The 18,964-nt window shown below is 40.5% G+C and overlaps 1 protein-coding gene across 1 annotated transcript in view; it reads left to right on the forward strand.

The window, feature by feature from the left end:
• LOC124628034 (SH3 and multiple ankyrin repeat domains protein 2) overlaps positions 1-18,964 on the forward strand; it is a 161,987-nt gene that overhangs the window by 34,991 nt on the left and 108,032 nt on the right. Inside the window, exon 2 of the mRNA XM_053678083.1 lies at positions 6,741-6,968. Within this exon, the coding sequence (XP_053534058.1) occupies positions 6,765-6,968 (204 nt within the window). The 5' untranslated portion in view covers positions 6,741-6,764. The remainder of the gene's footprint in view (positions 1-6,740; positions 6,969-18,964) is intronic.

Below are 18,964 nucleotides of genomic sequence, written 5' to 3' on the forward strand. Positions count from 1 at the left end.
ACTGCACTTGCATCTGTCTCAAAGTCCATTTCATGACAGGTGGAAATGTTCTGATATGATTGATCTTTGTTTCATTTTTTTTTTTACATCACAAAAACCTCTTGTTTTAACAGGGGTGTGTAGATTTTTTATATCCATTGCAGTTTTGTCTGTGGTTTGTGCACATAATTTCCTGAAGTGTATTTTAGTTAAAATTAGAGACATCACACCATTTAATGGCTGAGGTGAAAAAGTCTTCATCTTAATTGGAGTGCACAGAGTGTAATGGTGAAAAACAGGATTTATGTTAGAAGAAAACAGAAGCAAAGGAAAGTTGATTAAATGGGACACTGCAAGGCTCTATCATTCCTTGTCTGGGTTGACTGGAACACACATAAAAGTGTCTAGACTAAGATAAGCTCATAAAATATTTCGAAGGGAAGCTTAGTGTAATACAGAAGACTCAGGAATACAGTGAGGATTCAAATGCTGAGTTTGCTGAGTTTTCTAAGGGCTTTTGCCATAATCATGCAAATTCACAACCTATATGTGGGGTTTAGGAAATAGAATGACATACTCATAGTATGTACTGCTGTAGAAAATGTTTGTGTGTACACTACTAGTGTGTTCACACTGAAAAATAAGAATGAATGCAAAACAGGATTTGAATTTTACAAGCCAATCATGATTGATCCCACCTATAATTATGTTGGTTTTTCTAGATTACTACTCAGTAAATACTTTAAGCATTTGTGTGACAATCTCAGCACTATTCTGGCAGTCACTGGATCAGTGTGGTTGTTACAGTATCTCTGCAATGGGGCTAATGATGTGTCTGTGGTGTGAATCTGCTTTTCTTCCCTCTCTTGCTTTGCATTTATTCTGCACATACAGACAAAATATCCTTATTTCACACAAATTCTCCAGAAAGGTAGCTAAAACATTGCTGAGGTACCAAAGCCGCATGTAGATATATACAGTGCCTCGTTTTGCTGTATTTTTGTAACATCAAATGTAAGCATGTCTTAGTGGGATTTTTTCCCCTTATTTTGATGAGACTTTCTATAGAAATATAATGAAATAAAGTATTTAGATGTCTTCAGAATTATTTGAATAATAAAAAAGTCTAAATACAGCATAATAATTTATAAGTTTTCACTGGCTGAAATAAGAGAACTTATGTAATACCTATGTAAGACCTCAATAATATCATCAGCTCTTCACAGCCTCCATGGAAGAGTGGCCATAAGGGGGGAAATGGTTATGTTAGAAAATCTTTTGGGAAAAGATTTTGTGTTCTGATGAAACTAAAATTGAGCCATTTGGTCTAAAGCTAAAGCATAATGTTTGGTACAAACCAACTACAGCCCAGAACCCAGATAACACCATTCCTACAATCAAGCAAGGTAGCATTATACTCTAGTGTTGCTTTTAGCAGGAAGAGCTGGAAAGCTTGTTGCCATCACAGGCAACATGGATGGAGCCAAATATAAGCAAACTATTGCGGAGAATTGGTTCCAGTCAGCCAGACATCTGTATTTAGGTTGAAAATATACGTTCCAAAAAGAATGTCAGAGTCAAAGCCCAGACTTAAATCTAATTAAAAATATGTGGCATGACCTGAAAATTCCTGTCCACCAATAATCTCCATACAATTTGGCAGAATTGGAATAGTTTTTGCAGGCACTATATACACATATACAGTATACGTACTGTAACTGCACATGTAGTACTAATACCACCACATTCTGTACTCTATGCCATACATTGATCAAAAGAAATAAAATAAAAAATACAAATATTATTTATTTATTTCAATAACATATCAAATTCATAGAAAACAATTATAGTATATATTTTATAACATTTATCACATACACAGCTATGACATACCGGCACATGCACACAAAATACCCTTTTTGCTTGATAAATTCTTTAAAAGAAAGAGAAATACTTGCTAGCTTTGCTTGTTTGTTTCAGCATATTAAATTGGTGCTAAAACTAGCATAAAGCATGTAGCTTCACACAGTGGGAAATAAAACAATAAAACATGACGACTTAAAACGCAGCAAAATATCACTGCTACTAATTACCACACTCTACAAAACCCTGGGTTAAAAACAACCCAAATTGGGTTATTTTAACCCAGTGGCTGGGCAAATATAGAACAGAACATATTTTTGGCTAAACTAACCATCAAGTTGGGTTGGTAATTTCAACCCAAAGGATGATTTCATTTTTACAAAAATGCTGGGTTAATTTTAATTCAGAAATGGGTTCATATTTTCAGGGGGTTTTTTACCCTTTGAAAATGTCAAATTTATCATATTATAAAACAAATATGTAAACATGCTATCTCCTTAAAATTATATACAAGAAGGTGATCAGAAATGTATTTCTAGAGCTGCTAAAGTGGTGCCTATATATAGTCTTTGAAGTAAATTACTTAAATAAGTCATATTTAAGATGAGAACATCAGATTTTGATCAAAGGAGATGTTTAAATAAATCTAACAGTCTGTCTGTGTGAAAACTGCAACCTCCACCTGAGGCGAATTTACACAGTCTGTGCTGAGTTGATTTGACCCAAGGAGCTGGGCTGATGCGTCGGGTGGGGGAGGGGTGCATTGATTCTACTGTCAGTGAAAATGACCCTAACCCAGCATTTGAGTTACACAAAACTACCCAAAAACTACCCAAGAGTGAGGAAATAACCCAAATAAATTACACAAAACGCTCAACACAGCGTTTGGGTAAAAAAACAAAAAAACAACATTTTTTAGAGCGCATATACTCAATATATCTTATGTATAAGAAATGTAAATGTAGTAGCTTTTCTATATGCAACTTACCTCCAGTAAGGTAGTGAAAGTTTTTCAGATATAACTTTATAAATAATTTTGTTGTCACTGCACATAGAAAGAGCAATGAGATTAGGTTTGGTCTTCCAGTATCTAATGCTAACATAGAAAACATACAAATATATGAATACAATTCAAAAGATAAAGAACAACTGACTATGAATGTAAGAAGGAAGATATCTGACTATGAGAAAAGTTGTTAGGAATAGATAAATACAATATTCTGTACAATAGCAGTGTACCAGTTAGTATTGTAATAGAGTGATCCACTAGGAATCAGGCACACCATTACAATGGTTATGATGTGTGGATTAAACTAAATAAAAGCAGCAGCAGAGACCAAGGATTTCCATTAAAATGTCTGAGCAACTTTATATATAATAATACAGTGCTACATAATTCTAAAATTAATGTTACATATACATTAGATTGCCATTATATATCCGCTGTATTAACAGACAAAAGCATTGGCGGGTTGTTAGGACTGTATGCGTCACAGCTGGCAGTTAGGAAGGATTACTGAAGTGTGATTCTGATTGCGGTAAAGTTGAGTGTAAACCAAAATGCCTTAATTTAATAACATGCATTGTCTCCATGAAGAGGAACAAATCAAACATCTTTAAAGTCCATCTTCACTCCTCAGCCTTGCTATAATACTGCCCTGATCCAATAAAACTCTTAACAATAGGTTTGCTGTAGCTCACACACCATCCATGAACCATCTATAAACTCCACTGTGAGTCCAGTACCATGGTGACTGAAGCAGGCATTGCCAGGTTAACCAAAAAGAGAATGTCAGACAGGGAGCTCTGACCTTTGGCCAGACTTATGAGTCACAGAGATGAGCAAATACAATATACACAACACACACACACTGTTGCTAATATTTAATAATCTTATTTTGTGTGTGTGTGTGTGTGTGTGTGTGTGTGTGTGTGTGTGTGTGTGTGTGTGTGTGTGTGTTTGAGAGAGAGAGAGAGAGAGAGAGAGAGAGAGAGAGAGAGAGAGAGAGAGAGAGAGAATGTAATATACCACCAGACCCTCCTTCCTTCCTTGTAGTGTACAGTGCTGTGAAAATGTATTTGCTGATTTCTACTGTGTTTGTGTATATCTCATACTAAATTGTTTCAGAAATTAAAACAAAATCTAGGATAAAACTAAGGCAACATGGGTAAACACAAAATGCAGTTTTTAAGTGCTAATGTTATTTATTGAAGCAAAAAAGTTAATTCATAATGGGGTTCAGCTGGACAAGACACAACCAGGCCAGATTACTGAAAACCCTGTTCAATCAAATCAACATTTAAACAGAACTTTTTTAACAGCATGAAGTTGGTTATAAGGTCTTACCCAGTAACACACTGTGCCAAAGTTGAAAGAAATTCCAGAAATGATGAGGAAGAATATCAGTATGAAGACTGAAATATATCAGTCTGGGAAGGGTTCAAAGCTATTTCAAAGGATCTGGGACTCCAAAGGACCACAGTGAGAGCCATTATCTCCAAATAGAAAAACTTGGCACAGTAGTGAACCTTCCCAGAAGTGTCCAACCATCTAAAATTCCTCCAAGAGCACAGCAACTACTCATCCAGCAAGTCACAAAAGAGCCAAGGACAACATCAAAGGACCTACAGGTCTCTCTTGCATCAGTAAAGGTCACTGTTCATGACTCCACTATCAGAAAAACACTGGGCAAAAATGGCATCCATGGAAGAGTGTCGAGGCGAAAACCACTGCTAACCCAGAAGATCATTAAGGCTCATCTGAATTTTGCCAAGACACACCTTGATGATCCTCAAATCTTTTGGGAGAATGTTCTGTGGATTGATGAGTCGAAAGTGTAACTGTTTGGAAAACAGGAGTCCTGTTACATCTGGCATAAACCAAACACAGCATTCCATAAAAAGAACATCATACCTACAGTCTAGCATGGTGGTGGAAGTGTGATGGTGTGGGATGCTTTGCTGCTTTAGGGCCTGAGCAACTTGCTATAATTGAGGGAAATGTGAATTCTGCTCTGTACCAGAAAATCCTAAAGGAGAATATCCGGTCTTCAGTCCTTATGAAACTCAAGCGCAACTGCAGCAGGACAATGAGACAAAGCATAGGAGTAAGTCTTGGTCCTAGAAGTAAGTGAAAGACTGATCTCCAGTTATCAGAAGCATTTGGTTGCAGTTATTGCTGCTAAAGGTGGCACAACCAGATTTTAAGTTTAAGGGGGCAATTAGTTTTTCACATTGGTGATAGGTGTTGGACAACTTTTTTTGCTTCAATAAAAAATACACAAAAACTGTATTGGGTGTTTACTCATTTCATTTGAAGATCTAACACTATTTAGTATGAGATATACACAAAAACAGAAGAACTACTTTTCCCCAGAACTATAAAAAAGTATGTTCAGTCTTGTTTCCACAAACCACCCTTTTCAGGAATATTTCAGTATTATTTTTTTTCTTTTAAAACGGTAAAGTTATTTTCACAATTACAAGTCTAAAATAAACCTTACCAGATATGATTAAACAGGTCTGTATTTTATTTTACATTTGCCAGCTCCATATGCATCTGCACTGATAGGTGTTGCACACTTGAGCCCTGTTTCCAGTCTATTAACGTGATCTGTTTAACTCTCCTTAGACAACCTGGTGGTCCCAAGCCCCCTTACAAAACACCATATAGAAACCAAACTTACTGGGGACACCCAATCAGCATAACTCACTTTAGCCCAGAAACCCTGAGCTCAAGCATTCCACCAGCTTTAGCCTCCTAATAACAAGGATTACAAGCAGCCAAAAGATGGTGTGCCACAATAATCATTACACCTGTAGCTTGTTCCCCAGGCACAACAATCCCACTGCAGATCAATTAAACCATACCCCCAACTGCTACAGTCTCATTGTGCATCTCTCTGACCCCTTTAGTTTCCTATTTTCATATTTATTTATGATCTCTTTACCCTCACACTTGTTACTGACTGGTATAATCTGTTCCCCATTTCCTACAACTTTACTGTATATATGTGAACAGAGAAGTAAAGATGGAGATACAAGGACAGACCACGAGCCACACCCACACACACTTAATGATATCTAAAAAAAAAATAAAATAAATAAAAACCCTGTCTAGTGTGATAGATTAAATTTTTGGTCTTCACAATCCAGGTATTGTTGGGGTTTAATTGACTTGGTCAGACTTAAATTTGTGAAGTAATTGATTGTATGTATAAATCGCAAAGTAAAAAGAGAAATAACTTTATATCTTCTTAAGCTTTTGAACCCTTAAACACAACTGCAAATTCCTATAAATTACAAGACCATATTCCCTTCATAAAATTCATAAAAATGAACAGCTTATACAAAATAAAAGACATTTCACGGCTAAAATAAAACATCAAAGTGTATCCATGTGGATCAGCCCATGTAAGAACATTCACATCCCTAATCCTGTGTATTCAACACATTCATTAAGATGTGTTTGCATGATTTTGTCAAGTCTTAATCACTGCAAATCGCGTTATAATTTTATGTGTATGCTAATTATGCTAAACAGCACCCTGACACGTTCATTTTCACTAAGGAGCGGATTTAATCAGGCTTTATTGCTTTAGCTTTCATGCAAATGATTAACAACTTATAAAGCATGCTTTTGTTTCTAACATTATAGGTTGTTATGATTGCCTTTACTTGTGCATTATTTGGGTATAAAATAATGAATTTGCCATTCTTTCATGTTCAGTTTGCCTTTCTTTTGAACTAATTAAAAACAGTAAATCTAATATGATTGAAGCCTTAAATAAATATACATAAATATAGATACATTTATGCAACTAATCAACTTGTCTAACATTTTAATATAAAGTAATTATAATAGAAAATTATGTGTTTGTATGTGTGTGTTTCCACAGTTGACTCTGTGTGTGTCCCATACTATGCCACGGAGTCCAACATCCAGTGAGGATGAAATGGCTCAGAGCTTTTCTGATTATTCTGATGAGTCTATCTCCGGGAGCTCTAAAGAGGACACTATCTATGAGACTATAAGAGTGCCGGCTGAGCGGCCGCTGAGCTTGATGGAGGACACTCAGAGCAACACAGTTGTCATCAGAGTGATTATTCCAGATCTGCAGCAGACGGTGAGTAGTGCATGCGTGTGTGTGTGTGTGTGTGTGTGTGTGTGTGTGTGTGTGTAGCTGGGAAGGATTGAATATTTGAGAACTGAAAATTTCTTATGTAGTTTCATTTGATTTCCATTAAGGAGCTTACATTTTCAGGTTGATGTTTATTTGGTTATAAAGGTATATAAAGGTTATAAAGTAAACAAGGACAACAGCCTTTTTGATACAGTGAGGGAAAAAAGTATTTGATCCCCTGCTGATTTTGTATGTTTGCCCACTGACGAGTTGAGTTGATGCCAAAGAGCTCCATTTTGGTCTCATCTGACCGCAACACTTTCACCCAGTTGTCCTCTGAATCATTCAGATGTTCACTGGCAAACTTCAGACGGGCATGTATATGTGCTTTCTTGAGCAGGGGGACCTTGCGGGCGCTGCAGGATTTCAGTCCTTCACGGCGTAGTGTGTTACCAATTGTTTTCTTGGTGACTATGGTCCCAGCTGCCTTGAGATCATTGACAAGATCCTCCCGTGTAGTTCTGGGCTGATTCCTCACTGTTCTCATGATCATTGCAACTCCACGAGGTGAGATCTTGCATGGAGCCCCAGGCCGAGGGAGATTGACAGTTCTTTTGTGTTTCTTCCATTTGCGAATAATCACACCAACTGTTGTCACCTTCTCACCAAGCTGCTTGGCAATGGTGTTGTAGCCCATTCCAGACTTGTGTAGGTCTACAATCTTGTCCCTGACATCCTTGGAGAGCTCTTTGGTCTTGGCCATGGAGGAGAGTTTGGAATCTGATTGATTGATTGCTTCTGTGGACAGGTGTCTTTTATACAGGTAACAAGCTGAGATTAGGAGCACTCCCTTTAAGAGTGTGCTCCTAATCTCATCTTGTTACCTGTATAAAAGACACCTGGGAGCCAGAAATCTTTCTGATTGAGAGGGGGTCAAATACTTATTTCCCTCATTAAAATGCAAATCAATTTATAACATTTTTGACATGTGTTTTTCTGGATTTTCTTGTTGTTATTCTGTCTCTCACTGTTCAAATAAATCTACCATTAAAATTATAGACTGATCATTTCTTTGTCAGTGGGCAAACGTACAAAATCAGCAGGGGATCAAATACTTCTTTCCCTCACTGTGTAATATACAAGACTAAATACACAATTTGCATTAAAAATGTTTTTATCTCAGCGTATACAGTACGTATGTCTGTGTTAATTGTCTTTGTGTACATTATTTTGCTATCTTCTTAATATATATGTTTTTGATGGAACAAAATGAATCATTTGGCTCACTACAGAGTCTTTAATTTGTTTACATCTCATGATAAATTCACACCTTACACAATATTTCAACAGTCAAACATTGATAGTCACAATACATTTGATGGTTAAGACAGAATACTGAAAAATGTATTTCCCTCCTGTGTCACTCCGTGTCTGCAAATCCCAAATTGCAAAGTACAATTTCTTGAAATGACCTTCAGCCCCTCACATCATCTCCAGTCAAGCACCTAACCTGAAGTTATGAAGTTGACGTTATGCAGTCATGTTCTAAGACAGTTCTGTAGAACTGATTTGCAACATGTTTCATCACCTTAACCATGGCAGTGAAGCAGGCGATCTTCCCATGTCTTTCAAACAAGGCCAACAGTCAGCAACCAACTATATCTTAGCGTTTTGCACATTGGCTACAGGAAGCAGATGAATCAAACTTGAACCCATCTCTGCCTACAACCAGAGTTTGAGAGGGAATATGATCACAGAGTTGGCTGGCTGTGACAGTGGGTTGTCAAAAGACACCACATCAGTTTGGCCAGTTGCCTAGACAAGCTCCTCAACTCTGAGTCTCCTTTTTCTCCCTGCCAGCATCAACAGTGAGAATCCTCCAGCTCCAGAGCTCATGTAAATCACCCATATTCATGTAACCATCAAAAAATGTCAGAAGGGTTTGGAAAGAGGTCTCTGCTACTACTGTGGTGAATATCCAGTCACTCCCAGTACGGAGAAGGTTTGACATTCTTGTCAGTATGCACTGTACTATTTCTCCAAAATAAATCCATATTTCTATCATGGTCCATATGTCAGATACTGATTTCTGACAGTGATTCCAAAAAGGTGTTTAACAACACCATATCCTACACTGTACCTCCTCACAGACCATTTGACTGTGCTATAAACCTGCTCCCAGGTACTATGACACCTGAATAGGTAGCAATATCTACCTGCTAACTTTAACTGAAAACAAGGCTGTGTAAGAGTACATTTCTGAAGCACTACAGCAAGGTTACATGAGACCTTCCATCTCTCCTGCAACTGTGGCATTTTTCTTCATACAAAAGAGGGGAGGGGATCTTCATGCCTGCATATATTACCATCACCTGAACCAAATCACAGTTAAATGTAGATACCCACCACACCTGCTGCCCTTGGCCAAACAGCTGAAACAGCACTTAGACCAAGCTGGAGTGGTAGAAAACTCTACTCTACCCTACTATATTTTCCCATTCAAAGTAATAATAATAATAATAATAATAATAATAATAATAATAATAATAATAATAATGATAATAATAAAGTAAATTTTTATATTTCTGCATAAATATTACCTAAAACATCATTACATTTCTAAAAGTAGACCAAGAGAAGCAATTAAACAAATGAGACAAAAATATTATGCTTGATCATTTATTTATTGAGGGAAATGATCCACTATTACATATCCGTGAGTGGCAAAAGTATGCGAAACTTTGCTTTCAGTATCTGGTGTGACCTCATTGTGCAGCAATAACTGCGGCTAATCATTTCCAGTAACTGTTGATCAGTCCTGCACATCGGCTTGGAGGAATTTTAGCCCATTCCTCAGTACAGAACAACTTCAACTCTGGGATGTTGGTGGGTTTTTTGCCTTGCTGCAACATGGCCCTTGCATGAGTAGAACATCACATGTATTGCAAGCAGCGAGGCTCATGGATGTGAGTCGCTGCCCAATCTGAGTACTGAATGTGTGAACATGTCAACCATCGTGGACAGACAGGTATGGCAACAGCACTTGGACAAACCTGCAGAACTGCAGTAAAAGTGTGTTATAATTATTATTATATTTGATAATGATTATTTTGGACAGCGTTGCATGGTTGCCTGTCATAGCATAGCATTTGTAAGAAATTCAGGTCAATTCACTGGGGCTTTATTGGCATGAAAGTTTCAAGAACAATTTCCAAAGCATAAAAAAATTTGTCCAAATAGTTGGACAGTATACAATAACAGCAATATGAACATTATGCTATGACAGGCAACTTTTGAATTAAATTGACAACTCCTATGTCAAGTTCCTGCACATGACATGCACGTCCAAAATAACTCCTAGCCAGACGTTAAAACATTGAACTGCATATCTACATCAAAGAAGGGCTGTAGTCAGATGTCCAGATACTGAACCTGATTTGCACATCGTGCAGACATACATATATGGTTCTGGACTGACCGACACAATATAGACATGATCTACACATCTGGCAGACATCTCATGTTTGCTGGGACAATGTGAACACTGGCTGTCACAGCCAGAAATGTGACTTGTAAAGCACGTAGGCATGGCCAAACCCCAAATAAATGATTTCCAGCTTAAAATAGTAGTAATGGACAGGGCAGAGCTTGCCACCATGATCCTTGCGCTACACCATGATGATCTTTGGGTACTTTGTACTTTTGGGCTACTTTTGTCATGACTTTTGTGTCATGAGGCAACTGATAGTTCCAAACACTGAATAGTTCCAGCATTGAACCCCATTCATTTCAACGTTTCCCAAACACAATTGCTGGAAAGATGGTGAAATTATCACATTTTTTGACATTTTAACGCATTAGCTGACCTCTCATAAATCTAGTCAGTAGTGGTATTTTTATGTAGCCTGCTTTAGTTCATTTTTATTGTTATACAATAGCTACTTACATTTTAATTGCAGTTAGCTAGCCTGAGCAACACTTCACTAGCTACCATAACCAGATGTCAGTTGGCCTACATTTACCTCAAATTAATTGCAGTTATTACCATTTGTTAACATACAAAGTATATAGTCTGAGATTAGATTTTTTTTTTATTATTAAATACAGGCAGAAAATACAACATAACCACACACAAGTCTACACACATCAGACTGGTCTGTTATTATAAGCAGGTATTCTGCTGTTTATGAAGGATTTCATTACTGGGGCTCATTCATACTTTCCTTTTTTTTCTCATTTATTTTTTTTTCTTTGCATCCAAATGCTGCACAGCCAACCATTGTAAGACCTTGATCTGTAAAAGTTTTATTTATTTTTTATTTTTTTATTTTTATAAAATAAAATTAACATTACGTTTATTGGTTTTTGGCACTGAAAGAACACACCCCTACCTCACATCACCCTCAACATTGACCATTCAAGGAAAAAAAATTAATAAATAAAAAATAATCATATATAATAAGAAGAAGTACAGTATTTTTTACAGGTACTGAACATTTTATTGGTCAATTTCGCTCAATAATTTCAGCCTAATCACTTTTCCAGGAAAAAACAAAGAGGAGTGATCTGTAAATGTACTTTGACTTGTATTTAAACAAAGAATGTACAAAGACAAGGTATTTGATGTTTTACTTAATCAACTGTATAGTTTTTTGAAGTTAAACGTTTATTCTGAAATTGATGCATGCAACACATTCCAAAAAAGTTGGGACGGGAGATGAGATAGATAGAGATGTGACAAGTTGACATAAGAAGGTGATGTGAAACAGGGGAGGCAATCATCTAATCATAGTATATAAGGAATATAAGTACTAGGCCTCCAAAAAAAGGTCTAGTCCCTCAAGAGCAATCTGCCAGCAGATGCGTCAGCAAATAATCCAACACTTCCACAAAGACAAATTGGTAGGATTTTGGGCATTTCCCCTTCTACAGTACACCATATAATTAAAAGATTCAAGGAATCTGGTCAACTCTCAGTGCCTAAAGTGCAAAGCCGAAAACCACTTCTGAATGGGTGTGATCTCCGATCCCTCAGACGTCACTGTCTTAAAAACCGTCATGAGTCTGTAATGGATATCCTGACATGGGCTCGGGAATACTTTGGTAGACCTTTGTCAGTTAACACCATTCACTGCTGCATCCACAGGTGCAAGTTAAGGTTTTACTATGCAAAGCAGAAGCCATACATCAACACTGTCCAGAAGCCCACCAACTTCTCTGGGCTCGGTCTCATCTGAGATGAACAGTAGCAAATCATGTTTTGTGGTCCGACGAGTCAACATTTCAAATAGTTTTTGGACAAAACAGCCGTTGTGTTCTCCGAGCCAAAGAGGAAAAGGATCATCCAAGCTGTTATCAGCGTCAAGTCCAAAAGCCAGCATCTGTCATGATATGGAGGTGTGTTTAATGCAGAAATATATGCACACGTTTTGAAGCAAAATATGCTGCCATCCAGACGTCGTCTTTAACAGGGACGTCCTTGCATTTTCAGCAGGACAACACCAAACCACATTCTGTCTGGATAACAAGCACATGGTTGCATAAGCAGAGAGTGCGGGTGCTAGCATGGCCTGCCTACAGTCCTGACCTGTCTCCGATTGAGAATGCTTGGCACATTACAAAGCACAAAATAAGGCAACTATGACCCTGTACAGTTGCGCAGCTGAAGAAATGTATAATGGACGAATGGAGGAAAATTCCGCTAGCTAAACTTAACTAACTGGTGTCTACAGTGCCCAAATGCTTTATAAGTGTTATTAAAAGAAAAGGTGATGTTACACAGTGGTAAACAGTCAACTATCCCAACTTTTTTGGAGTGTGTTGCAGTCATCCGATTTGAAATCTGTGAATATTTTCAAAAATATATTAAATTCACAAAGTAAAACGTGTGGGTTACGCATGTAACCCTGTTCCCTGAGAAGGTAACGAGACGTTGCGTTTAGCATAACAGTATGGGAGCGCCCTTGCCTTGTGACCGGTATCTGAAGCTTGTGTAAAATCATGCCCCTACTTACAGGCCTGCCACGATCCAGTGACGTGGCAATTAAGCACGTCGCATGATATATATATGGCACCTGTGAACCACGCCACCAGCCTCTATTATCTGAAGCAAAGACGCAATTCACAGGCCTGCCCTGGTATGATAAAGCTATGCAATGTCTCATTCCCTTCTCAGGGAACAGGGTTACATGCGCAACCCTGATGTTCCCTTTCAAAGGAAACTTCAACGTTGCGTTTAGCATAACAGTATGGGAACGAGAATACCCACTCCGTCATACCGAAGGTACAGCCTGTTCAGAATGACCCAAGCCCGAGGGTCACTGCAAGACGCTCGACCCCGGGGTGGAATGAATATCCAGGGTGTAATAACGAATGAATGTGTGTGTCATAGACCATCCTGCAGCAGCACACACATCCTGTAAGGATACCCCTTTGGACAAAGCCTTCGAGGAAGCGACCGCCTTACTGGAATGAGCCCCTATGCCCAGAGGCATGGCGAGACTGTGCGCCTCGTAAGCCATAGAGATTGCTTCCACTATCCAATTAGAGATGCGCTGCTTTGACACAGCATCACCTCTACTGTCGCCGCCAAAGCAGACCAGCAGATGCTCCGACTTACACTGCCGAAGCAGTGGACGTAAGTACAGAAAGCCCTTACTGGACACAGCAGGTGCACGTGCCACGTAAACCCTGATTCTAGAAGGAGCCAACCCTGCTGAGAAACGTTCTTGTAAGAACTCCAGGACTGTAGCTATTGTGCAGTTCACTGGGTCTAGCTGACATTCCTCACACCACAAGACAAAAAGCCACCACTTGAGTGCATACAATTTCCTTGTGGATGGTGCTCTAGCATTTAACATGGTGTCTACAAATTCAGTTGTGAGACCAGAATCTATAAGCTGGTGCCCCTCAGGGGCCATACCCACAGTTTCCATAGTTCTGGGCGAGGGTGATAAATCAGCCCTCCAGCTTGAGACAGTAGATCCCTGCAGATGGGAATCTCCCAAGGAGTACCGTCGAGCAGGGGGATTATCTCAGAGAACTATATTCGAGCTGGCCAATAAGGTGCTACTAGCAGCAGACGTAGACGGTCTTGGTGAACTCTCGCTAGAACTTGTGGGAGCAGAGCGATTGGGGGAAAAGCATATAGACGTGACCTCGGCCATGTGTGCACCATGGCATCCAACCCCAATTGTGCGGGAGGAGTGAGGGTGAACCACAGCGGGCAGTGTGTTGTCTCCTCGGAGGTGAACACATCCATTCCTCTTGTCCGAACCTCTGCCATATGGACTCCACCACTTGTGGATGGAGCCTCCAACCCCGGCCTCAGCCCCTGCCTTGACAGGATGTCTGCCCCTACATTCTGGCTGCCTGGCATGTACATTGCACTCACTGACAAGAACTTTCCCTCTGCCCAGAGAAGGATTAGTTGCGCCTGCCTGAACAGGGGGCATAAACATAACCCTCCCTGGTGATTGATATATGAGACCACCGCTGTATTGGCTGACACAACTAGCACATGGTGACCTCTCAACTGAGGAAAAAAGAATTTCAGTGCTAGGAACATGGCCCGCATCTCTAGGCGATTTATATGCCACTCCAGATGAGGGCCACTCCAAAGACTGTGAGCTGGACAGCCATCTAAGACTGCACCCCAGCCCGTGAGGGATGCATCTGTCATTACCGTCTTGCGATAAGGAGATGCCCCTAGAGTGTGACCTGAGGCTAGAAACTGGGGACACCTCCAAATATTCAGAGCACGTAGGCATTGCCGTGTGACGCTGATTACTCTCAGAGGTTTCATCCTCAGATGAAACCCCCGAATTTTCAGCTACCACTGAAACGGTCTCATGTGCAATAGGCCTAACGGTATGACATTGGCTGCTGCTGCCATAAGGCCCAACAGTCTCTTGTAGAGACTGGAGGGGATGCCCAGACCTAGCTTTATCTTGGTCAAAGTTGATAGGATTGATCCTACGTGTGTTGAAGATAGAAAAGCCCTCATTGTAGTAGAATCCCATATATCCCCTAGAAAAGTTGTCCTCTGCACTGGAGAAAGCATACTTTTCTTGAGGTTCAACCTGAGCCCCAAGTTCCTCATGTGGACGAGAACAACATCTCGATGTTGAACCGCCAGTTCCCTGGATCATGCTAGAATTAACCAGTCGTCCAGGTAGTTTAATACACAGATGCCATGGAGTCACAAGGGAGCGAGAGCAGCATCCATGCACTTTGTGAAGGTGCGAGGGGATAAAGCTAGCCTGAAGGGAACTGAAGGGAACGCAAACCTCAGGAACTATCTGTGACTGGACGATATTCTTATGTGGAAATATGCATCTTTCAGATCTATCGTCACAAACCAGTCCTCGAACTGAATCTGTGGCACGATAAGTTTGAGCGTCAGCATCTTGAACCTGTATGTCTGAAGAGTACGGTTCAGATGACGCAGATCTAAAATTGGCCGCACACTCCCATCTTTTTTGCAGACCAAGAAATAATGGCTGTAACAACCTCCCTCCCTTAGGGAACGGGGTGCATGTTCTATGGCCCCTTTGTCCAAAAGGGAACTTACTTCCTGCACTAACATTGGGCTCTGCTCTGTGCTGACAACTGTGGTGAGCACACCTCTGAACTGGGGGGGTCGGGCTCTGAACTGGACCCGGTAACCCTTTTCTATGGTAGATAGAACTCATGGAGACACATTTGGCAGTAGTTTCCACGCTACCAAATGGTCTTTTAGTGATGTTAGATTTTCCACATTTCATTGGAAGCAAAGCATCAGTTTCCCATCGCCCTGTGATAGCTTGCTGACCAGAGAAGGCTGAAAACGTGGGATAGCCTTGGCCAGGGCAGGCCCTACAGTAGCACTGGGGGCTATCTGCCCTAACAACCTCATGTTCCCTGATACGTAGCTCCGTGACCCATCAGGACCGTTCCTTCCTTGCCTGCGTTGCTTTTATGATCATTCTTAGATCAGGCCTCATAGCAGGCTGTGGCTGTGGCCGCCCAGTCCCCCTGGCTCTCTGCAGGGGGAGACGGGCCACCAAACTCACCTTCTGTGCCTCCCTCGCACTAGCACTGGCGAACTCGACACGACGGGGAAGGAACTGGCTGAACACCGCTGTTTGCTGTTTTGCCTCGCAAAACCTGTCCGCGATGGCATTAAACACGGCGCCAAACAGGCCGGAAGATTTAACAGGGGCGTCCAGCAAGGAGACCTTATCTTTGTTCCCCATCCCTGAGAGGTTAAGCCATAGGTGCCTCTCTGCCACAACCAGGCTACCTATTGAACGGCCGATATGATAGGCCGTTTGTTTGGACGCCCGGAGAGATAAATCTGTGGTGCGGCGCAGCTCTGCCACTGCCTCGGGCCCAATTCCCTCCCTAGTGTCGAGCTCACTCAGCAGGTCTGCTTGGTAGGCCTGCAACACTGCCATTGTATGCAGTGACCCACAAGCAAGACCCGCTGCCGCATAGGCTTTGCCCACCAAACCCATGGTGGCCTTACATGGCTTAGAAGGTAAAGTTGGCCTCCCTAAATTACCTGCCGTTGATGGAGAGAGGTGGCTCACAAGCGCCCCCTACACCTTCGGCATCGCTAAATAGCCGTGCTGCTCACTCCCCATGACGGCTGACTAATCAGACGTCGTGGGGTTATAAACATGGCTAGTGTATGGTTTTCTCCAGAAGCGTGATATCTCATCATGCACTTCTGGAAGAAAGGGGAGTTTTCTGTGGTTTGAGGGAGATTTATATTTATGTTCACTGGAGAGGAAACGCTCATCCAGCCTGCTACAAGCCACTTCCTCTTCCCCAGGCCAGTCTATATTCAACTTTTCAACTGCCCTAGTAATCACCTCAAGCAGCTCTTTATATGCTTGAGAGCTGCTGTCGGTTTATGGTGCAGTGGCACCCTCTACCGACTCCTCGGAGTTAGCGAGGGTGTTTTGGCTTTCCATACGGGAAGGAGGAGTCACGACACAAGCTCCAGAGTCAGGTGGCGAGCCGGACCTGGAAGACAGAGCAAGAGATAGAGCAGCGCTCGTCTCCGGCTCCTCTTCAATATCCATACGAGAACCCCACGACCTTAGGACGAGAAGAGAGCGAGCCAAGAGTGGAGCTGCCTAACTGTGAAATGTTCACAATGCTGACAGACAGACCCCTCAAGGGCTGCTGTCGCATGCTCCACGCCCAAACACTTCACACAGAAAGCATGTCCATCTCCTCCCGTGATGAAACGGGAGCAAGGTATAACACACTTTCTGAATTCTTTCTCACTCACTCTTTCTTTCTCTTTCCTTTTCTTTTTTAAAAAGGTATAGAAAAGTTAGGGATTTTGAGAAAATAAGAGTAGAAATGAAACGTCTTTTGTAACACAAACAACAGACATGCAGTCTCACTGAAGATAATAAGGCTGGCGGCGTGGTTCACATATTTATATCATGTGACACGCTTAATTGCCACGTCACCTGATCATGGCAGGCCTATAAGTAGAGGCATGATTTTACACAAGCTTCAGATACCGGTCGCGCGCAAGGGCGCTCCCATCCTGTTATGCTAAATGTGTTATGCTAAATGCTAAATGTGTTAATAATGTGTTTTTAATGTGTTAATAATGTGTTTTCAATATAGTACAGGGTGAATTGAATGTTCAAATGACTCTTTTTGATTGTTTTTTTTTTTTTGCACTTTCCATACTGTCCCAACTTTTTTGGAATTGGGGTTGTATTTTGCACTTTTGACCAAGCTTCTGTCTTGGGTTAAATTGAGCAGTTGCTTGCATTCATTGATATTCTTGTGGTGCATGTGTGTGCGAATATCTTAACATGAGATAACATTAGGATGTGAGTAATTATGACCATAGAAGCATGAGAAAATATTAATGCATTCTATGTTATGGGAGCAATCCCCTTTTCTTCCAAAAGTGAACACAGAAAAGTTGATTAATGCTGTTTCTCCATCACTCCCCAGAAAAAAAATGTTTGCTGTAAATGAATTCAAAATAGTAATCAAAACACATTATGTCTTAATATTTACCTAAAATTGCTGCAAATACAGTTGCTGCTGCTCTCTTTCTCGTTTAAACACATTCAAACAGGTTCACAGCACAGATTTGTTTGGAACTATTGAGAGCTACATGAAACATGTGACTGTTAGATCAAAACGTGTTGCAACTCTCTTTTTCAACGGTGCTGGTTTTCAGGACCTAAATAACAATCATGTGGTCTACACCAACTTCTATAAACAAACTAATAACCTCAGATGACAACAAAAGCAAACAAACAACAGAATTCCATATGTAGTAATTTTTCCCCAAAAGTAACCAGTATTCAGAAACCAGATGGGAAAATATTATACCCTATAATTCAGTCACATGTTGAACCACCTTTAACAACAATAACTTGAAGTAAACTTTTTCTGTAGGTCTCTCACATTAGTTTGGAGAAATTTTGTCCCACTCACCTCTACAACATTATTTTAGTTCATTGATGTTTGAGTTCATTAGTTTCTGCACAGCTCTCTTAAGATCCCACTACAGCATCTCAATGGGGTTGAGGTCAGGATTTTGACTTGGCCATTCCAACACCTTGATGTTTTCTTCTTTAGTAATTTAGATGTCAATTTGCTGGTGTGTTTGGGATCATTTTAGTGTTGCGTTATTTAATTTCATTTCAGCTTAAGCTGCTGGATAGAAGGCCTCACATTTGTCTCAAGAATATCCTGGTATAAGGAGGACTTCATCGATGTCTTAAAGACTGCAAGTTTCCCAGGTCCTGTGGCTGCAAAACAATTCCAAATCATCACCCCTTCACCACCCTGCTTGACAGTTGGTATCAGGCATTTGTGGTGACATGCTGTGTTTGGTTTTTGCCAAACATGGTGCTGTATATGATGAACAAACATTTCCACCTTGGTCTCATAAGTCCAAAGGATAGTTTTACAGAACTTTTGTTGTGCTGACATATTCTTTTTGTAGAGAAGGGCTTTTCCTAGCTACC

This window comes from Ictalurus punctatus, chromosome 4 (assembly GCF_001660625.3).
Source record: "Ictalurus punctatus breed USDA103 chromosome 4, Coco_2.0, whole genome shotgun sequence".
NCBI classification, from domain to species: domain Eukaryota; kingdom Metazoa; phylum Chordata; class Actinopteri; order Siluriformes; family Ictaluridae; genus Ictalurus; species Ictalurus punctatus.